Consider the following 23,536-nt stretch of genomic DNA (forward strand, 5'->3'; position numbering starts at 1 on the left):
AAAATTATGAATTTTGTGTCAATTTTGATTTGTTCCGTAACTTTCAAATTTTGAATGATATGGAGTATCTGAAGTTTTGATTTTTCTGACTCGTTATGTTTTAATTTCGGTGATATTAAAGCTCATGTGATAGATAGAAAGGTTTAAGTGAACAATATATTCAATGAAACATACGAAGTTGTTTGTTGAGGTAAAAAATACTCCTTAGCTCTACATGATCGAACTTGTTTTTATTTTAGTTTCTTGAACAAAACGATGTATTTGGCTGTCCATATCAACACGTTAATACACGTAAGCACCATTATATGTCCAAATTATGAAAATTTTACACATGTGCGCCAATTCAGCATCACATTTGCCCGAAAAATCATTGAGCCACAATGATAGAGACCTAGGGCAGGTGTGCGATAGCCTATGGGTAGGTGTGAGTGTGAGGAACTGACAGGGATCTTCTTAGCTTCGATTTAGCTAGAGATCTCCATCGTGAGAAAAGTCATAAAAATAAAAAAATTTAGAATTGTCCTGCGAATATTGAATTAAATAAATTAGAATTTGTTCAAAGTTCGTGATATTTTATACCTCCACAGGTCAATTTACGTATGTATTGGGTTCAAGTTCCAAAGCACTAGTTCAACCGCCCTTTTTTGAATTTCTCTTATCTTTGCTGTCTGCAATCCTCTCTGCGTTTTGTTTCATCGAAAATTTCTTACAGCTCTTCAACTGCTTTTTATGTGCCGCAGCATCAATAACGATTCATTATTAAATATAAAAAGATTATGATTGTTTATAATGTTTTAACGGTTAATCAATTACAAATTCATGTTTTATCTTTCAAATGTTTGCCATTGTATTTTAAGTTAATATTTGGCATATGAGATTATAAATAGTATAATGAATTAAAGCATCACACAATTATACTCCCTCCGTTCCATATAATTTGAGAAACTTTAACCCGACACGGAATTTAAGAAATCTAATGGAAAGTGAGTTGAAAAAGTAGGTGGGATGTGAGTCCTACTTTTAAAATATTAATTTTATAATAAAATGTGAGTAGGAATGAGTTAGTGGAATATGGAGTCCACTACCAAAAATGGTAAAAGTGAAATGAGACAAATTATGTGGGACGATCCGAAATGAAATATTGGATCAAATTATTTGAGACGGAGGGAGTAAAATATAAGAAAATTTACGCGAGAATTGATTATCTAAATCGGTGGAGCAATTACATATGTTTGTCAAATTTGACTATCAGTCTGCTCAATTTTGACTCTATTCTAACACCAATAATGAAACCATACACATTGATTGTACCCTCCACCTTCAATTCCAAAGTGAAGTTGCTATTTCATCATTTATTACTAGTATTATTATTTAGTCCCTAATCACTGAATAAAGTTTGGCACAAATGCATGAACAATTAACCATCATCTCACTCTTTTCCTAATCACATTCTTGATAAAAGGGTTATTTATCTTATTTCTAATTTAATTTTAGTTATTGCCTAATCTTTGCTAGGATATACTATTGTGTATGCACCATGCTTTAGAGAATCATGAATTTGTTCCATGCCCAAGTTTTAATCCTTTTTTTTAAACCATTATTTAGAAATTATAATAAAAGTTGGATTTTTTGAGATATACCAATAAATTTATGTAGGTCGAATTTTTGTTTTCTTTATTTTAACAAGTAAAATAGTGTCACGTAGTCGTGAAATATCTTTATGGACCCACATCGTGAAATGTATGGATGCACCCTAATTATGGACCTAAATTGAATAATTTTCCTCCACCAAAAATGTTTAAAAAGTTGGAAAAGAGAATTTTTTTTGGGGCTTATCCCTTTAGTGGAAGGGCAAGAAAATATAGGTTGCATACATTAGGTTTGTTTTCACTAAAACTGCAAAAAACCAAAGGCTGCAAAGGCAATTTAATCCTATTAGGCTGGAATTAAATTGGTTAATTTAAGTGATAGGAATATGTGTTTTTATAGTTATTTGTGTGGATAAGTGTCTTCCCATGCTCACCCAACCTATGTTCTTGTCTATATTAGGTATATGTCTAATCTTCACAAATATAATACTAGTATCACATAATTAATATTTCATTTATATATGGGTAAATTTAAGTTGAGTTACAAAATAACTGTAAAATACCTCAAAAACCCAATTACATACAATGTACATTTGATTAAACCGAAAAAAAAAAATCAGTTGGCAGGCAAATTTTACGTCATTTAAATAATTTTAATAAAAAAACATCTGAAAAGGATGAAAAAATACTATACACTGTATTCAAAAACTGTTACTGGCCTAATTAATAGGCAGGTAATTTCACAATTTAGAACCACCATTATTCCATTAATATTAGTTCAGCTATAAATAATTGAATGTACCATTCATAAATTAAGAATGATATTCCCACCACTTTTATACGAAAGTGACCAAACATGATGAGTTTCAAGTACTTTCACTTTTTCATTCGTAAAATTATAATATCAGAATTTTGATTTTAGATTTATTTTATTTATTTTTTTCATATTATAAAGAATTATTGTGGCTATTAGATAGTGAAGGTCTAAGAATAATTATAATGCAAAATACTATATTTAGCCAACATTCCAATGCTCTCAAAAAGCCAGTTTTTTTTTTTTAATGTGATCCCAAATTAAACGTGGGTCCAATTTTGTGGACGAAACATTTACAACTGTTTAGATGGATATTTATTTTTATTTGTGGTTCTAACTTAATTTAATGAAATGAGTTCCCTTCAAAGGAACAAGAGGAAAATGCCACACGAAATTTAGCCATACATATAACCACTCCACATATTCTAGCTAACTATTTACAATTTATTCATTCAAGATTGACCTATAATACAAATATATGCATGCATGTCCACCTGCCCCCAATTCCATATTTACATACTCCATATATAAATCAATATTGTTTGTGCTTTTTTAGTCCGAATTAACATTTTTTTTATATTTTATACATTTAGTTTGATTTTAACATGCACCTTAAAAACGTTAACTATGTCTATAATTTTATAAATTATATGAAAATCAAGTTTTCTTTAATTGGCATGTAATTTGTAAAAATAACAATGTCAATAAAAAATTTGAGCTATTATAATCAAAATAAATATATAAAACACAACAAATAAGATTAATACAGACTAAACGAAAACGGTGTTCACATAAATTATGCATCATAATATTTCACTCATACTCTCTTTATATACTCTGTCAAACCACGAAATGTAGAATAAATTATGAAATGGATTTGAAAATTGAATTTTTTGTCTCGAGATTCAATCTCAATCCCACGATTTCGAATCTACCATACATTTTCATGATTTAGGACCGATAAACACACTTTTAGCGATTTTATACATGTCTCGCACTAAATTCACGGTTTATGATCAATACTCCCGACGCTCGCGATATTCAGTCCCGTTTTGGCTCGCTGTGAGTTTTAAAAAACGAAAAACAAACTCAAAACATAAATGAACTTTAACTATATGGACTCGTCGAAAGAGTAAAATAGAACTTTATATCGCGAATACAGGAATTACATTTTAAAAAGAATTTTAGCTAACTTATTCCTATCTATTTTTATATATTTATCCCATGTGGATCAAACAAGGGGCTCAAGTTCCAACCTAGAAAGATTATTGGTCTTATGAAATGAATAAAATGGGTGTGGCGCCTACAAAATATTACTACAACCCATTGCACGTGAACATGTCCATTCCCACATGATGATTGTGCAAAACAATTCTCCTTTGGTCTGCCGTCACACGTGTCAACCGGCGGCGCCCCCGATCGCCGCTCATCGTACTCCGCCGCACCAACACGTGTGTCCGAGGTCGGAGAATTCATCATCACATTCTTGAATTTTGACAAAATCTAATTATGTGCCACTTTACTCTTTCCCCCATGCCTATGCATACATCCCAATTACTACTAGTACAATTTTGAGGAATATTGATATTTTGGGTTTTTTCTTGATTAATTAATGGTGGAGATCAAGGGTGATTAGTGTGTGGATTAGTGGGTAATATGTGGGTTTTGGGCTCCAATGGTGCTGCGGCATATGTTGATTGGAGATGATTTTGAGTTTGTGGTCCCTTTTAGACTAAAAGGAGTAATGTTTGTTCAATTTCTAAGGATGATTAACATTATATTCCAATAACTAATTTAAAAAGGTTAATGTTTTCTGATTTGATTCTGTGGTCCAATTGCTAATTTTATGATTCTATATATTAAATTTGTAATCTATTTATATACGCGTGTGTATATAAATAGAACTAAGACATGTTCTAATCCACTAAATAAAAAATGAGTGACTAGATTGTCTAAGATTGATATTATCATATTTTCTTTCTGGTATAAATTTTTTCAAATTATAGTAGTACTCAAGCTTTGTCACTATCAGTTAACAAATCTACCATATTTATTAGACGCCACTTTTAATGTGACGTCAATTCTAACTAAGAGCATCCATAATAGAAATACGGTAACATAAAACTAACAACGAATTGAGAAATTGGTTCAGCACCATGACACCTTTGTGTTCATCTTAAGTGAATCTTTGCACATTTATCTGAATGAAAAATAAAATTTCGTGCATCATCTTTTCATCCATGATCCTAGTCTTCAAGGAAGGAATAAGTATCTTTGCATTTTTTCAATTCGATTCTATCTTTAAAAAGATATACTTTATTCATGTGTCACCAAATAGACAATGAGATTATATAAAAAGAACTCTAAATTTTAAGGCATATAATACTTGTATAGGAATGTGATCAAATGCAAACTCTAAATATTGTACAAACTTCAAACTTCGATCCAGACCGTTAGAAAATATCAACATATGATAATATAATAGCAACAAAAATATCAAATAATGTTGTATTGAAATTGTGTTGGCATTGTAATGACATCAAAATCTTGAAATTTTATACTGATGTTGGTTAATATTTTATTGAAAAATTTGGAGTTTGTGTAATATTTATGTTTGCATTTTATCACTACCTTGCTTGTATAATTGTTAATAATACTATTAATACTGATAACACAGGTACTCCATTAATATGTAATTTCACATATGTTTTAATTTTATGTTCCAGATTTTCGATATTTTAATTTGACAGGTAGTATTTATTAAGATTTTAATAGAAATAAAGAAAATGCCATAATTGTGCAAGGAGATCCTTGGTATTAAGACACAAAACAGTGGGCAGAATTAATTAATAAAATTAGCTGCATAGATGCATGTACAAGTATTGTTAGCTAGGGGATCAAATCCATAACTTTGATGCCTACTTTATGTACTTTTGTGTCTAATTTATTTTTATCAATTTGATTTGTTCATATTTCGACCAAATTGAATTAATTGGGTTCCCAATTATATATTTGGCATCCGAAATATGAGTTGGATGAATTCGGTGCAAAATTTAAATTTTCAAAATATTAGGATTTGGGATATACGGCTTATGTCCGGGTCCTGTTAGGTTGAGATTTTTTGGCCTAATTGAGAATTGAGATGCAATTTCAGCCACCCATTCACAATCTTCGCGCGATGTCAACAATGCCTGGTTTATGTCAACAGGGGGGTATTTTTGTCATTTTAGTTCTAAAATGTTTCAGCTGTATTCAAAACACGCCGTAAAACTCTCAAACATTTCTCTGAGTTCTCTCCCAAATTTCTCCTACAATTCTGCATCTTCTCTTCCCTTCGCCGCTATTCATCTCCTAATCTTAGACTTCATTCAGTTTTCTACATCAATTAATTTCCAAAAATGAGGATCGAAGAAGTAGTTGAAGTTGAAGCACCGATTGTAGCCGGAAAAAGGCATTCCAAATCGGCGGTCGTGGAAGCGAATTCTTCAGGTTAAGAAATTGATTCAAATTTTAAGTATATTGCTTCGATTTTAGTGTATTAAAATAGATATGGATTTGTTTTCTTCTGAATTCGATTTCTGTTGATTTTTTATTGTTGATTAGCGATGGTAGATTCGGAAGAGGGGGAAATCAACAAGGCTGCTGGAAAAAACGAAAGAGAACATGCATCTGCTTCCAGTTAAGGATTTGTTTTAATTTTTAAGATTATTGACATTTCATACAATAGCTATTGACATAGTTATGATAATAGACTTGTGTTTTCTATAAACAGCATATACTTGTCATTGAGATGATATTGTATACTGTTGACATAGTGTATGCTTGTTTGGATTGCTGTTGACATTATAAACTTTAACAATTGATATAAAAGTAATAAGATAATTATGTTTGCTTTAAACATGATATACTTGTTATTGACATAGTGTATACTTATTAGAATCGCTGTTGACATAGTCAAATTGACATAATAGTAACCAGATAATTGTGTTTGCTATATATGAGATATACTTGTTATTGACATTGATTTATTATGTACTTTATCTATTGACATAATTTTAAGAATATACATGCACTTGTTGTCGATAGGGTATACTTGTTATTGACATAGATTTATTATGTACTTTATCTATTGACATAATCGTAATAACATGCATGCACTTGTTGTCAACAGGGTATACTTCTTATTGACATGATATCGTGTATAATTAATATTGATTTATTCTGTTTGATTTTAAAATTTTTAAGATTATTGACATTTTATATACTAGCTATTGACATAGCTATAATAATATACTGTTGACCGTAGTAGTGTATGCTTGTTTGAATAGGTGTTGACATAATTATATTGACATAGTGTATGCTTGTTTGAATGACTGTTAGGATGACTGTAGAAAACATATAAATGTTTCTAGGTCATGTTGTTGCTCATGGACCTTTTAGGGAGGAACGGCTCCCCTGTTTTGGTGTTGGTCTTGGATGGCTCTTGTAAGTTTATCTAGCAGTCATTGTCTACTTAATTATTTCAAAAATGCTTTTCTTAAGAGATAATGTATGCGGTGCAGATGATAGTTTCATGATAGTCGAATGATTTACCATCTTGTTCAATGAAATAGGAACTTCTCTGATTTTGCTGCTTTTTTGCTAGGTTTATTACTAGTTTCTTTCTGGGTGCAATCCCCTGGTATATAAGAGCTTTTCTACTGCTATGTGTCCGTATGGATGATAGGGAGAAGCCTGGACTCATTGCATGTGGTAAGCTGTAAGTCTTTTCAATCTCTACTAGAATCTCCTCAAGTGTCAATTCATGGATGTTCCCAACAGTCAGGGTCTTAGGGATGATGTGTAATCATATTTTGGTGTTTTATGCCTGTTTTTTATCCAGTGAATTTTGTAATTTTATTGTCTCTGAATAAGTATATGAGGTTTCTCTTGTCAATCAATACCCCCTCCCACCAGTCATCATATGTGTTTTGCTTCTTGATGCAACTGCTTGAGTTGATATGCACTTGGAAGCCAAACGACTTCACTTGAATCTGTGGCCGACAAGTTTCTTCATTTGTCCAAGACGTTCCTTCAAGACAAGCCTGATACTTTTGATCACTGGAAAACAATATCTGAATCAATAGTTATTGTTGAAAAAGAAAAGGAAGTTCTTGAAGATTTGACCGAATTTCCAACTTTTAAATTTGGACATTTCTTTGATGAAGTAAGTACATCATTTTGTTTACATATGTTTCTCTGAGTTGACATTAGATTACTCCTACAGTTTATATACTAACATTGTAGAACTAATTTACAAGCAGTATGCAGAAGAAAGAAACAGAGAAAATATCCCTACATCGCCAGGTTATGATCCTAAAGGGGTGAGCCAATGAATCAGCCTCTCCTATCTCACCACCAGCTGCAAGCCCAATGGATAACACACAAGTTGAAACGAACAAAGAAAAGCAACAGGAGAAAAGGAAAGAGAAAGTAGAGAATATTGTTAAAATAAAATAACTAAAACTAAGATTAAATAGTATATTGTTTTTATAAAATGACTGAATTGTTGGTGACATGGCTTGAAAGTGTAGTTGACATTTGGTTATAATTGTTGTTGACATGATTTGTACGTGTTGTTGACATGACTTATAATTGTTGTTGACATGGTTTCTATGTGTAGTTGACATGGCTTATAATTGTTGTTGACATGGTTCTATGTGTAGTTGACATGGCTTATAATTGTTGTTAACATGACTTATAATTGTTGTTAACATGGTTCTATGTGTAGTTGACATAGTATGTAACATAGTTGACATGGTTTGTACGTGTAGTTGACACGATATGTACCGTAGTTGACATGACTTGTATGTACAGTTGACACGATATGCACCATAATTGACATAATTATATTAGTTGTTGACATGACTAGTATATATATTTGACATGATTTTTAATTGTAACTAACCTTAAAAACATGAATTATAATTGAGCATAATTAAATTATATGTTTAAGTAATCTTAAATTATATGACTACATCTCCATATGTAAGTAATCTTAAATTATATAGTTGGATGGGTTTTAAAACTATTATTGTGGATTCTAAAGTTTGAACTTAGCAGTTATATCAAATGTTAATCAGTTCAACAAATTGTATTGAAATGTCAACAACCTATAACCAAATGTCAACAGCTTGTATATAGTGTCAACAACTCAGAAAACAAATATTATAATTAATAAAGAAAATTATAAGATAGATGTCATTAGTGAGCAGAATCAAATATCAACAACTAATAAGATAATGTCAATAACTTTTAGTATATGTTAACAACTAAAAAACAACTCTGATTGTTGTTGACATGTCTTGTACGTGTAGATGACATGACTTATAATTGTTGTTGACATGGTTTCTATGTATAGTCGACATGACATGTACGTGTAGTTGACATAGTATGTAACATAGTTGACATGGTTTGTACGTGTAGTAGACACGATATGTACCGTAGTTGACATGACTTGTATGTACCGTTGACACGATATGCACCATAGTTGACATAATTATATTAGTTGTTGACATGGCTAGTATATATAGTTGACATGATTTTTAATTGTAATTAACCTTAAAAACATGAATTGTAATTGTAATTACCCCTCCAGGCAGGACTGGGGCAGCTTGGACGCCTCATCAGCGAGTAGCACGGAGGCAAGTCTGACTCCAACTTGTATTCAAATGTCAACAACTTATAACCAAATGTCAACAGCTTGTATAAAGTGTGTACAACTCAGAAAACAAATCTTAAAATTAAAAAAAACAAAATCATACAATAGATGTCAATAGAGAGCAAAATCAAATATCAACAACGGGTCTTGTTAGGTTGAGATTTTTTAGCTTAATTGAGAAATGAGATGCATTTTCAGCCACCCATTCACAATTTTCGCGCAATGTCAACTACTCAAACATTATGTCAACTAGGGGGCATAATTGTCATTTTCGCGATGTCAACTACGGAGACAATATGTCAACTACGATGTCAACAACAAATGTTATTAATTGTATACGTAGTTGACATAGATTATATAGGTAGTTGACATGCATAGTTGATATTAAAAAAGGGAGATAACTAAATCTTAGCAACTAATTTTCAAATGAGAAATATTATCAAACAACCAGAGTGCAAAATATTTCATGCTTTAATTTGGAGAAATAAAAGAGAGAGAGACGTAACATTTGCCTCAAAAGCAGAATTCTTTACGTATTTTCCGTTCCTTTCATACTTGATAAATCATCCAACAACAATAAAAAATTTGTACATTTAACCTTTCTTCAATATCGAGAATATCGAATATAAACAACTCGTATTAAAATGTCAACAACTAACAAATAACACTTATAATTGACATATCAATACCGAAAATATCGAATGTCAACAACTCGTATTAAAATGTCAACAACTAAAAAATAACACTTACAATTGACATATCAATACCGAGAATATCGAATGTCAACAACTCGTATTAAAATGTCATCAGCTAAAAAATAAGACTTATAATTCACATATCAATAGCCAGAATATCGAATGTCAACAACTCGTATTAAAATGTCAACAACTAAAAAATAATACTTATAATTCACATATCAATAGCCAAAATATCAAATGTCAACAATTAAAACAAAGTTGAGATATCACAGTTAACAGGAATATCATTATTTAGGTGAATCTCCATCCCCATCATCATCCATACATCAATCATTCAAGCAAGAAAAAACAACAAAAACAAAAAAAGCAACAAAATCCGAGGGGAAAGAGGAAGAATATGTATAAAAATCAATACAAAATCAATCGGATCAACGTTGCTGCTATCAAAATGAAATGAGATTAGAAATTAAATTACATGTGTGTCCAAATACGATCTGCGAATTCCAGAAAGCGCCGCCTTCGCCGGGAGGAGATTGCGGCAGAGCTCCCGCCGGCGACATTCTCCGACATGTGGACGCCGGTCGCGTAGGCGTTTCTCGCCTGAATCGCGTATTTCCGATCTTGCCTTATCCTCGTTCACGAATCTCTGAATTCCAGCTTCTCGAACCCCCATTCCCTGTGTTTTCCCTAAATTTCACCGAATTAGGTTTTCAATTAACGCGAATTGAACATTCAGATCATCAATTGATTCAATTCAGTTGCTGATTCAGCTTCTCGAATACCGCCATTTCCTCGACGGCGTCGAAAACGCCGATTCCTTCAGCTTCAACGGTGAAGGATCGAAGCGCGCTCGTGAAAGCTCTCTCCACCTATCCGGAATATCTAAGAAACAAAGCTTCCGATGAGAAATCAGCGAAATGACGAAGAATTTCGAAGGATTGATCTGGTTGAGAGAGAAGAATGATGATTGGATCACCGCATCGACTCTCTGGGTGGCCATCTTCTTCATCCCTAATTAAAACATAAAATTACTATTCTGCCCTTTCATATTAAATTAATCTAAAAATATTTATTATGTGGCAAAATCTGGACCACTCATTTAATAAAAATGAGTGGCTGATATTGCATCTCATTTCTCAATTAGCCTAAATAATCTTAATTGATCACAATCCGCTTATGTCCTATGTTTGAGTCGGTTTTTTGGGCATGCAAATAAAATTGGAAAAGAAAATGCGTAGTATGAGAGAGATTCTATAATGAGAAGAGATTAGTTGTGTTACTCCTATTTTTAAAAAGGAAAAAATAAAAGTAATGTGGAATATTTTGAAATGACATAGGGAGTAGTTTGTGGAGTAGGAAAGATTGAGTTAGTCAGAGTCGGACGATGAAACGTAACTCGAAAGATTGAGTTAGTCAGAGTCGGACGATGAAACGTAACTCAAAATTGATAAGACGTATCTCATCTAAACAGTAGATCAGAAAATTGAACCACCGTAAAGATAGATAATAGATAATGAACCAATATTAATTATTTTTAAAAATATAAATACTTTTAAATAAATATCATATTTATTATTGAGATACTATAAATTGTAGACAAAATGTAGGACAGTTTATCTCATGTGGATTCTTAAATGTATGGAGTATTATTGAGTCTCAATATCGCCATAAGCACCAATATAACAATGCCAGTAGAAGATGCGAGAGAGAAAGATAATGAGAAAAAAATAATTAAAGGACTAGAGATAGAAACTAAAGATAGTATATCAAGCCGCTTTGGCGTTGAAAATTTTAAGATTAAATTTACTACTCCTAATATTTAGTTTGCACATTTAACTTTATCAATAATGACAAACATTTCAAATAATGGAGTGAAAAAAAAAATAGAAATTAGCAATAATAACAATGGTAATGGTAGTGAAGGTGATAGTGGCAGTGGTAGGAGTGGCGGTGGTAGCGGTAGAAAAAGTAGAAAAATATAAAACTAATGGGATCCGAAATATTAACGAAAGAGATAATCAAACATTGAAAAAATTATGATAACTGGTCTATTATCTAATTGCATCTAAATTATAAATCATGTTGAGAAAACATCAGTTAGTTCCAATTTATAAGATGCTGCTACTCTACATGATTTATACTTGGACTGTACATTTAAAAAAACTCATTTTTATTTAAGTGTTGGTCACAGTCCAACGGTTGAGCAATGATTTTGTTGATGGGCCCAAGCCCAAGTATTTTCAATTGTTCAACGTTAAATCTTCTCAAGATTGTTCGAAATTGAATTGGTCCTACTCCTACACTAAATTAATGTTGTCACATTGAAATGCAAATCTCATATGCTAAAACTAATCCAATGGCTTTGTCCCCATATTATATATCGGACTCTATCTATCCAATCGAACAATATTCATAAAACTCAATCTTATATAATCAATCAAATTGAATATCAAGTGTCAAATTATTCTACTTTAAGGAGTCTATATCCTCAAATCAGAGTATGTTGTTTGCATTTTGCAGTTTTGAATCAAGGTGATCGTGGGTATTGACTGCCTCCATTGTCAATCCACGAGGGTTGGAAAATTCCATCAAATTCTATCATTCGAATATATATTTTGACTCACTTTCATTCTTCATTAACTCTTATTGATGGCAACGACCGTCGCATTGTCTCAGTCTTCATATGCCGCCGAAAAAATCTTTTCCCGTTGTGTCCAATCTCAAGAGTTTCGTTTACTGAATCCATAGTTGATTGTATGTCCAATTCTACTCTTAAAACTTAGTAAGTACTATTACTATGAAAGTCTCTCCTGATGGAGATTTGGGCCTTAGCTAATTGGAATTCACAGGGCCTTATTTTGGGCCTTTGCTTTTATATGGTATAAACATTAAAATTAAAACTATAATTTTGTAGTACTCCATCATTTTTATGCCACCATTATGATTTTACAATGAGGTATTTCTTCCTATCTTGGTTTATAAAACTTTGTTATTCTAAATAAATTAACTAAAATAAAATACATTGGTGCAATATTCCCATCCATGAAAATTGGAACTATTACTTATAATATTATTAAAAGGTGAACATCAAATTTTTAATTAACTTATGAAATCTTTATATTATGTGATGTAAATATATATAAAAATAAATTTAAATGGCAATTTACTAATCTGTTGAATTAATATAAAATAAAACAAGGAAATCTTAAAATTAGGGAAAAAAAGAAAAGGAGGAAAAGATAACAACGTTTCTCCTTAAACCTCCACACTTCTTCTCCGTTTACCCCTACAAAATCCGCCGCCGCCGCCATTCTCCGACGCGGCAAAGCTTATCACCAATTCCCTCCCTCCCCCAATTTCACTACCCCGTCAATTTCACCTCTAATTGCTCGATTAATTGAACAGTGATGCTGAAGCTCAGAATCGCAAGGCAATCCAGATCCCTAATTCACCCTCCTCCCTCACCCGCCCCAGCCACGGCGGCGGCTCTATCCTCCGCCGCGGAGCCTCCTATTCCGATTCCCTCATTTTCCAGCACGAATCGATCCGTCGCGGAGCCGCAGCAATCCGACCTCGCCCATTACTTCAGAGAATGGTTCATGTCCCGAAAAATCCCCCTTTACGATCGCATCTTGGAAGCCCTGCACGCGGAGGACGCCGACCTCTCCCGCTTCAACCTCCGCCTCTCGGAGGAATTAGTCCTCGACGTTTTGAGATACAACACCAAGGATGTCCTCTCCTGCTTGAAGTTCTTCGATTGGGCGGGCCGGCAGCCGGGTTTCTTCCACACGAGAGCGACGTTCTGCTCGATTTTCCGAGTTATTTCGAAGGCGAAGCTGACGAATTTGATGCTGGATTTTTTGCAGGGATATGAGAAGTATCCGCATAATGGTAAGCAATTGTATCATACTATATTGGTGATTGGTTATTCGTTAGCGGGGCGGTGTGAGACTGCGTTGGCTGTGTTTGGTAAGATGCGGTTTTTGGGGCATGATTTGGATCGTGTGGGGTATAATGTGCTGCTGAATGCCCTGGTTGATGGAGGTCATTATGATTTTGTGGAGAGTTTGGTGTTGGAGATCAAGAAACGGGGGTGTGTGGACAGCTCCACGCATACGGTTATGGTGAAGAATTACTGTAAGCAGAATCAGTTGGATCAGGCGGAGGAGTATCTGCGCGGTGTGATGAAGGCAGATGATAAGGTGAAATTGAATCGGTATGCGTTGTCTGCCTTTCTATCTGCATTGTGTAGGAACAGGGAGTTTGAGAGGGCTTTTGTGTTGATGGAGGAGTTCAAAATGATGGGAATTAATGTGATGGGGCATGTGTATGGTGCGTGGATCAGCGAGCTTGTTAAGGTTGGGAAGATGGATGATGCATTGCAGTTTTTCAAGGATAAGCGTGCGGTTGATGATTATGTACCGGATGTTTTTCATTTCAATATACTGATTTATAGGCTTTTGAAGGAGGATAGGCTTGAAGATGTGTATGATCTGTTGGTGGAGATGACCAAAAGGGGGGTGGTACCTAATGATGTCACAATGAATGGTGTCTTATGCTTTCTATGTAAAGTAGGAATGGTGGACGTTGCAATGGGGTTGTATAACTCAAAGGAGCAGATTGGCCTCTCTGTCAATCGCATGGCTTATAATTATCTAATATTTTCTCTGTTGGGGGAAGGTAATGTCACCGAATCATATAGTGTGTTGCAAAACTCCTTGGAGCAGGGTTATTTCCCTGGTGAGAGGACCTTGTCCATCGTTGCTGATGCCCTCTGCAGAGACGGGAAGCTTGATAAGGTGAAGGAGTTGGTTACGTTCCTCTTGAAACAAAAACTCGTGCCCAGAACGTTTTCATACGACAAGTTCATATCAGCTTATTGTAGGGCTAATAAAGTTGAAGAAGGATATGTGTTACACGACATGCTTACCGGATTAGGTCAGTCATCTCGGAGGTTTGGTTACCATAGCATGATTGAGGGATTTTCGAGGTCAGATAGAGGAGATATAGCGGCTAGGTTACTCATTGAGATGCAAGAAAGCCATTATCGCGCAACCCGGAAATTGTATATCCGAGTCATTAAGAGCCTATTAAAAATGGATAACCCAGACACTCGATTCTTTCAATTTCTTGAAACGCAGCTGGCTAGCGGACTTTGTGACCCCTCTGTCACTTACGCGAACTTCATTGATGGGGCTGCACATGCAGATAGGCCTGACCTGGCTCTGAAAATATATGAGGAGATGCAAAAATATGATCTTGTACTGAATTTTAGAGGTAGCATCAGATTATTGCAGTGTTGTTTGAAAAACGAAAAATTACCCAATGCTTTGTTTCTGTTCTGCCAATTATCCGTTCAATGGCAAAGGAGAAAATTGTGGAATGCCATGATTGTTGGTCTTTGTAGACTTAAACATGTGGACTATGCTTCAGAGTTGTTGGTTCATATGTATAAAGCCAGTATGACTCCATCTCTCCAATGTTATGAGGAACTTATCAAGATGAACTGCTATTTGGGGAATTATAGTGATGCTATAGATCTTCTTGATGATATGACAAGAATTGGTCGTCAAGTTTCATCCTTTATCGGCAATGTATTTTTGCTTCATGCTTTGAAAAGTAGGTCATTATATGAGGCTTGGGTTTCTTTAAGTGAGACAAAAAAGCTCACAAATACAAGTTGGATGCTGGGTCACCTGGTTGGCATATTTTCTGATAGTATTGGAGGATATTATTTGGAGGAGGACATCGAAACACTAATCGAGCAGTGCTTCGAAACTGATCTCTACACCTATAATATGATGTTAAAAAAATTTATCAGGAAGGGAAGCAACTCTGCTAGTAGATTAGTCCATCGGCTGCGCGAAAAAGGATATAAACCAAATAGATGGACTTATGAAATAATTACCTATGGTTTATACAGACAAGGGCGGAAGGAAGAAGCTAACATGTGGAGGAATGAGATGGCCCTAGAAGAAAACCCAGAAACGTTGGACATGAATAGAAGATGAACTTTGCTTGTCACGCAAGGCATGTCTTAACAGACAGCACCTTCAATACAGCCAAGTAAGTTTATATTCTTGCTTACGTTATCTATGCTTCTCATTATAGGAAAAATAATCGTAAAGCACCTGGTGCTCAATAGACTTCTATAGGATCCTGAATATGTTTTACTTGGAGATGGAAATTTTGAGAGTTAGTACTAAATTATGGTATGGAGATGATGTGTATGAGTATATAAAGTTATTCTTTAATGGAAAGAAGTAGGTAGTACTTGATAAATTTTTCACTAACATATTCGCATCTGGAAAATGTCAAAACTTTCCTTCGTAATTCTTTGGTGGAGAAATTAATGAATCTGATTCGATTGGGACCGGGATGCTAGCAAAATAAAATATGGACAACACAGCTGAACTCAATATTTACTAGAGATATATGTTTGAAATAAGTATTGGTATTTTTGGTAAAGTTGTTAGTACTCTTGTAGAGTTGGAGGATTTTGAGCTGCTTGTGAAAGTATTTTTTCCATTTTCATGAATGTGATATATGACTTGGAGGTTTCATCAGAATTCCAATTAGTCATCAGCATTTTTCACCTCTAGCCTTGCTGCTTGGGCGAGAGCATGGTTAAATAGTCTTACTTTTCTTTACATTATTTCCCATGATCCGAACCTTGCAGTTTTGTTAGCATTGAGAAGATTCAGTTCATTTTTATTTTTAAGGGAAATCAGAGCTTTTTTACGTATGGTTAACAAAACTTCTTCAAGCTTCCCCATAGAACTTACATATTCCATCTTACAAGAAAAGTTCAGCAAAACATAATCTAGCTTCTAAGACATCAAAATTTCGTTCGACTTTCCTAAGTACTCCAACTGTTTTGAGTTCATGGTTAAGTATGATAGTTCAACTCATTTTTAATATTTAATGGGGTAATAAACTGCATTAGTAGTTACTTAGATGTTTTCTTCTTGTCATCTTTACGGGTATTCCATTGATTTATTCTTATATCAGAAGATTTCCCTTATTCAGATTAGCACAAATAAGGAACCAGCAAGCTATGGAGAAGTTCATCGGCATGGAGGCTGTGGCTTATTTTACAGATCAACATTCTTGCTATACACAAAGGGAAAGGCAAAAGGCACATTCGCATAACAAGAGATGCTCTTGAGTCTGCCAAGGCATTGCTGTTCCATGACAATAGAAGTCTGTGCAGGTAAAATATATATTCAAACTTCAATTTCATTTTATATGATATTATCTCATAGGAGAGATATGGAAGCAAATTCTTTCCATTGATGTTAACATGGCTTGGTATCAAAGTTTATCCGTTATCAAGATCCTTAGCTTTGTCTGTGTCCTCAAGAATGGTTCGATTCTCCAACTCTATTCGTTTGCTCTTTCTTGGCAGTTGGTTCAATGGTGGTGGTTGTACTTTTTTCTCGAGATTGAAGGTGTAAATGAAGTTTTGATGCCCGTAGAACAGAAATTAAAGGCCTAGCCCAGATTTGTGGCTTGCGTTGTGAGAGCCCTTGCACTCGCAGGAACATCATATCTTGGGGCTATTAGTGTATCTTGAGTAAACTGGTGCGGATGCCTGTTGGGACGTTTTCGGGTTCAAAGTCCTGGGAGGAACCTTGCATCAGCGAACGGAGATCAGAATGAGAACAGCGACATTCACATTAGTCAAGTAAAGCATATGAATCAGTTGCATCTCAGATTTTTTTACGTACATCAGTTTTGTTACACCATTGATGTATTGCCTGAGCTTATCGTAAATATTTATTCATTATTTGACCTGTAACAGTTTCTGAATAATTTTATTCCCAAGAACCATGAAAATAAGCATTTTCAGGGGAGATCAACATGAATGGTAATCTCCAGATTCATTGTATTTATTGATATGTTTGTTTAATAAGCAATTTTTTCATTCTAATTTTTCAACTTATAACCAATAATCTTAGTTTTTTATAATTCTATCACAATATTGTTTAACACTTGTGTTTAAGATTATTTATCAATTCTATCACAATATATTTAACTTGTAATTTTATCATTGGAAATTCTATCAAAAGACAGAATCATAATAGAGGGTACCAAAAAAAAATCATAATTGAATCAATTGAAGGAATATAAAGCATTATAAACAAGACGATGAAGATAAGATAACAAAGACTGAAAGTAGTACTATCAATTATCAAAAGTGATAAGTAACAAAGTTAACATAGCAACATAATGTCTGAAAGAAATTCAACAGCTAAAACAAAATTTTAAAAATCCATTCAGTTTCCATGGCCTCGCTTCAAGACCTCGACGTCCAAGCATTAACGGTACTGCAAAAGGAGAAGACAACGATATTGAGAAACAGCACAATTGGAATCAAACGAAGTTGATTTATTAGCTGAACTATGTAACATAGTTGTAACAGCAACATATTTGTTCGTAGAGATCAATAGAATTCATACCACCAAAAGAGTTGTAGACAAACACCAGCTTAAACTAGAGTTTTCAAAACATACTACTATTATCCATGTATATGTACCATAAACCTGAGCAATTACACATCCAAATCTCGCGAAATACAAAACAGAAGTATCACGAAAAGAACAGCATTGAAAAAGTATCCATTTTGAGGCCAACAAATAGCAATGAAATTCAATATCAAACAAATAGCAGTGAAAATCAATATCAAAACAATTAGCAATGGAAATCAATATCAAACAAGTTTCAGGCACATGTATATATGGATTTGATCAGAAGTTAATTAGAAATCATGTACATAAAAATGCTCAGTATTTAATCCCCCAAATATAAAACAAAACATTCAAATCAAAATCCCCAAACGTATTAACAGCTCCAACACTAGATTATCATCAAACCAAAATCAATAATCCAATCAAAATCTCCGGACTAATAAACCACAAGACAGGGGATACATACAATACAATATCAATAGATCTAACAACAAATAAAAAGGTTCAACAATTAATCAGAAATTTAATCATAAACCAAAAAGGGGGAAATACGGTAAAGAATCGACCTTGATGAAGCCAATCTCCTTGGCGTTGCTGCGGAAGCACTGCCTGCAACACATGAGACCGTACTTGCGAATGATTCCATGGGGGTTTCCGCAAACCCGGCTGCATCACAATACTAGGGTTAGCGATTGGGTAAAATCGAAATTAGAAAAAGAGAAGCGAAATTGAACGAACCATGTGCGTGAGCCAGGGCCGTAGTTCTTGGGGTGCGAATTCCAGATGTTGGAGTGACCCATCTTTTCTCTCTCTGCGGAAAATCTAGAGTTTTGGAGACGATGCGCCGACGATGTAAAACCCTAGTTTTGGTGAAGGCGAGGTCTGACACGGTATTTATAGGACTACGTCGTTTTATTCTAATTTAATTTATTTAATAAAATATTAGTTTTGTTATTATCTAATAGGTGTATAATCTCAATCCAAATCTCAATCCAAGATTTAATATATATTAAAAATAGAAAAAATAATTACAAAATGATTTTATATTGAAAATGGTATATGTATGATGCAAAAATGTTATGCGAATGCCTGAAAATTTTTCAAAAATCCTAATTTCTCAAATAATTGCTGCAATAATAATTTTCAATTTTTTTGTGTGCTCTGACATTATTATCTTGAACCAAATGAACTTGGAAGTTGGAACCATTGTTGATCAATAGATTTGGGTGGAAGCTGAAACGTGTGTGTAGAACTCTAGATAACGATTTTTCATGTCAGGGAAAGGGAGACGAGACCAACGATGCCCAAAAGAGTAGGGCGACTAGGTGGTGTTGATTGTTGCGACGCTAAGGATATATCGAGGTTTTGATTTATACTACTACTAAAACTTTTTTATTACATTTTAATAATGTAGTAATTTTAGAATTTAGTTTTCAATATTACTGTATTATTTATTTTTATTTACAAATATCAAAACATAGATAAATATACTTAAACTGAAAAATATTACTATAAAATTTTGAATTAAAGTGAATAGCTAAAATTTGAAATATTGAATTTGACTTGAAAATTTTAAAATATAAAGGTGGTAATAAGGAGTAATTAACAAAAATTAAATGGTGCCAATTAAATCTCCTTAGTTAATAGCCATAACTGAAACCTGCTCAAAACGACGTCACTTGATCCTTCTTCACCACTCTCTCCCTTTCACTGCGACACAAACAACCGGAAAAATCGCCGGCGAATTGAAGCTCACTCTTCGAAACGAAGCGCTACAATTCACACACCTGTAGTAACTTACTGTTGCAGCGTTTCCGCTTTTACTCGCTACATTTTTCTACTGATTTTGGATGCAATTGAAGCTAACAGTTGACAACGCTAACAATTTCTGCAGAAGAAATGCAGCAATAGGCTCCGCCGCGGATGATGGATGGTAGGCGAGGAGGAAGACGGCGGGGCGATCAGACGCTTCTGCCTTTGCGCCGCCCTGCTAGGCATTTCGCTCATACCGTCTCTTGCTGGTATCGCGTAATTAATTCGTATTTTGCTTGGAATTCGGAAATTGAGCTGTTGGTTTCTGCATAGGATGATGTAATTTAATCATCGAATAGTGTAGGTATTGTGATTTCAAGTGCATCGCATTCAATGAGCTGTTGTTTCGTTTGGGTCGCAGGCACGCTAGGTTTGTGCCTTTTTTTTTATCTCTGATGATTCTGAATTTTTGGTTTGATGGAGCAGTAGTTTATCCTGTGGCTCTATGCAGGATCTTGAGGATTTGGTTTTCCATTGGGATTGGCTTTAGCTTGGCTGCCCTCATTGGAGCTACAGTAGTTAGTGACTTTTTCAGCATTTGCAACCCCTCTTTTCTTCTTTGAAACAATTAAGCTTGCTCTCTTACATGTGTTATTGTGTCTTCTTTTCTCTTTCTGCAAGATTATTCTCTGTGAAATGGCAAAAGCAACTCTTACGTATGCTGGAATAGCGCGGTCTCGCGACTCCTCATTCAGCCTTTCTTTTTTGGTTAGTGTTACGTCTTCCTTCAGAATATGTTGTTGATGATACTTCTATTGTACCTGGATGATGATGATTCATCTACAAGCAACAGGATGCTAGTTTTATCTGAAAAGGGAATTCTGTTGCTTTGACCATTTATATAATTATATTTGCTTGAAATGGAATTTTGGATTCTTATGTGACTAATCCTACAATTTCAACTGACATGGAGCATGCATGATGGGTCTAGTTTGTTTATGGAATTTGCAATTTGCTCCCCTCTTGAACGGATATTGATCATATTGTGCATCCCAATTCCTAATTAATTAGATTGTCATTTGGGGCAATTTATTGACACTCAGTGTTTTGGGTGGCTATTTTGTCATTTTGTTGATGTTGAAGATCATTATTGGCTAGCTCATAAATCCCTCCCTTATATTTTGTAGAGTTGCCTTCTTTCTGTGTAATACTTGAGCTTCTTGGTTGATCCTTCAGATTTTACTTACTCTTTATGCAGACTGCTGGCATGCACATGTCACCTTCCAGTATGGGCTTCGTGTGCTTATCTTCTTTCTTGTGCGTACTGGTGCATGAGTTTGGCCATGCTCTTGCAGCCGCAAGGTTAAGAATTTCCCTCTGCCACTTGACACTCATTGATGCCTTACAATATTGTAAGGCAAATTACACTTCTCTATTTGTGACGCCTCTGTTAGTATCCAGTTGCATGTGCTATCAATACTAGGAGAATATCATTCTTTTGTATCATATGGAGCTGAATATACAATACGGTTGTGAATACTGATAGAATTGAAAAGCTCTTTTGGTTAGAGAATGTATCTCACTATGGTTATTGTACATTCAATTCCTTGCTGGTGCAGTGAAGGCGTGCAGATGGAGTATATTGCAATCTTCTGTGCTCTTGTATTTCCAGGAGCTTTGGTGGCTTTTAATGACTCATCATTGCAGCTATTACCTGGAGTGGCTTCTCTCCGTATCTATTGTGCTGGTATTTGGCACAATGCGGCAGTAAGTTCACATGTCCTTTTTATCTGCTAGTAGTAGATAATCTCTGTGTAGTTGTAGTTTGCATTCCCTGATGCTGAGCCTAATTAACTGTATCTTCTGCAGTTTTGTGGAGTTTGCACATTGGCTTTATTCCTTCTTCCCTTCGTCTTAAGTCCACTCTACATCCACGGTGAAAGCCCCATGGTACTAAAAACAAGCATATTATTGTGAAATGAGTTTGCCAATTGTTTTGGATGCCTCATAGCTAATCCGAGAACTGCTTTTTCACAGGTATTAGATGTGCATTCTACGTCACCATTGTCGGGTTATCTTTCACCATATGATGTTATACATTCTTTGGATGAGTTTCGTGTCTATACTGCTGACGAATGGAAGCAGAAACTTACTGTTTTGACCGAGCAGACTCCCCCACTTTCGTTTGGTCAATCTAGTGGAATGGGAAACTTGCAAAAGAGTTATTGTATTCCGCATTCCTTGATTGAAAAGAGCATTCATGTTCCATTCACAAGGTATGAAACATATTGTCCAAATGAACTTTTTGCCTTCGCACCAATAACATGTCCCGATATGAGCGAATATGGTGATGGTGGCAACAAAACCAATAATCAGGGAAGTGTAGAAACGATTCATTGTTTGAATGCTAAGGACGTTATCAAGCTTAAGAAATGTGCGCATGATCCCGTGCAAGCTTCGAGTGATAACAGCGGATGCCTTTGCTCAGAGGTAGTGTGTCTTCATCCTGAAATTCTTCAAATCTATTGGCAATAGTCTACTTTTCACTTGAAATCGTCTGGAAACAGGATGAATCGTGCTTGATGCCGGTGCAACTGCCAGGTTTAGGATGGGTCGAGATTACATATTCTAGATTGGAATGCCTCAACCATGGAAGAAGTTTAGTTTCGGAAAACCAGCAATCCAATAGTGGAGAGAAAGGCTGCCTCCAGACTTTTGTCTTTGTTGGTGATCTCACCGCAATGGCACATTCAGTTCATTTGACATCATATCAGCCTCGACTGTCAATGTATTTCATCGCGTACCTTCCAGATCTGTTGGAGAGATTTCTGACGTGTTCCTTCCATGTCTCTATGGTTCTTGCTCTACTGAACAGCCTACCGGTATGTCATACAACCGTTAGGAACTGATTTTTGGAATATTTTTTCCTGTGTTTCTTTGCTTGATGATGCACTGGTGACTCGTATAACTGTAGTTAAAATGTTTCCATTGTATCAGGTGTTCTTTCTCGATGGCGAATCCATTCTAGAGGCCACTTTGCTGCACTACTTTGGCTTTCTGAGCTCACGGACGAGGCAATCAGTTCTGCGATGTTGCCTTTATGCAGGGACCGCGATTTGCGCCTTTTTAATTATGCGAACAGTATTCGTCTCGGTTAGCTAGAATGGTTTGCTGTTGCAGCAACATGTTTGCATTGATTTACCAGAGAAATTGCAGTGGACAGAAGCAACCCAAGCCGATTCGTACAGAAAAAGAAAGCAGAGGAGGTGGAGGAAGCCGAAAGACTAGCCATTGGGAAGAAGATCCAAAGCTAAAACTGCTTTTGCAGAGTTTACCAGTTTTGTTTGTTGAGACTTGATACATATCAAGACTAACTGCAGACTAAATAGTTGTATGTTTCATTTTCTCAACACAAATTTGGAAATTTACTCTTCAACACTTCCCAAAATATGTAAATACAAACTTTACTTGGCCTAGTGGCTAATACTCGAGGCTAAAGTTTTTGAGTTCGA

General features: G+C 34.8%; 3 protein-coding genes across 3 annotated transcripts; 2 read left to right on the forward strand and 1 right to left on the reverse strand.

Moving 5' to 3' along the window:
- Window positions 1–13,062: 13,062 nt before the first annotated feature.
- LOC125193964 (Pentatricopeptide repeat (PPR) superfamily protein) lies at window positions 13,063–17,696 on the forward strand. The gene is made up of 3 exons (XM_048091935.2): window positions 13,063–15,867; window positions 16,831–17,014; window positions 17,210–17,696. The coding sequence occupies exon 1, from the start codon at window positions 13,209–13,211 to the stop codon at window positions 15,810–15,812; it is 2,604 nt and encodes an 867-aa protein (XP_047947892.2). The 5' UTR covers window positions 13,063–13,208; the 3' UTR covers window positions 15,813–15,867; window positions 16,831–17,014; window positions 17,210–17,696.
- Window positions 17,697–17,959: 263 nt separating this feature from the next.
- On the reverse strand, window positions 17,960–19,160 carry LOC125193965 (small ribosomal subunit protein uS14z/uS14y/uS14x). Its single transcript, XM_048091936.2, has 3 exons — window positions 19,011–19,160; window positions 18,839–18,938; window positions 17,960–18,131 (listed from the first exon to the last, which is right to left on the reverse strand). Exons 1-3 carry the CDS (start codon window positions 19,070–19,072, stop codon window positions 18,123–18,125), a joined length of 171 nt encoding a protein of 56 aa, XP_047947893.1. The 5' UTR covers window positions 19,073–19,160; the 3' UTR covers window positions 17,960–18,122.
- Window positions 19,161–19,934: 774 nt separating this feature from the next.
- LOC125192486 (Peptidase M50 family protein) lies at window positions 19,935–23,536 on the forward strand. The gene is made up of 11 exons (XM_048090074.2): window positions 19,935–20,061; window positions 20,167–20,293; window positions 20,389–20,454; window positions 20,536–20,602; window positions 20,706–20,792; window positions 21,283–21,386; window positions 21,644–21,791; window positions 21,894–21,974; window positions 22,062–22,514; window positions 22,592–22,906; window positions 23,022–23,536. The coding sequence occupies exons 2-11, from the start codon at window positions 20,196–20,198 to the stop codon at window positions 23,184–23,186; spliced, it is 1,584 nt and encodes a 527-aa protein (XP_047946031.2). The 5' UTR covers window positions 19,935–20,061; window positions 20,167–20,195; the 3' UTR covers window positions 23,187–23,536.

This window comes from Salvia hispanica, chromosome 4 (genome assembly GCF_029641045.1).
Source record: "Salvia hispanica isolate PSC_SH4W2 chromosome 4, Shi_PSC_v1, whole genome shotgun sequence".
In the NCBI taxonomy this organism is placed as follows: domain Eukaryota; kingdom Viridiplantae; phylum Streptophyta; class Magnoliopsida; order Lamiales; family Lamiaceae; genus Salvia; species Salvia hispanica.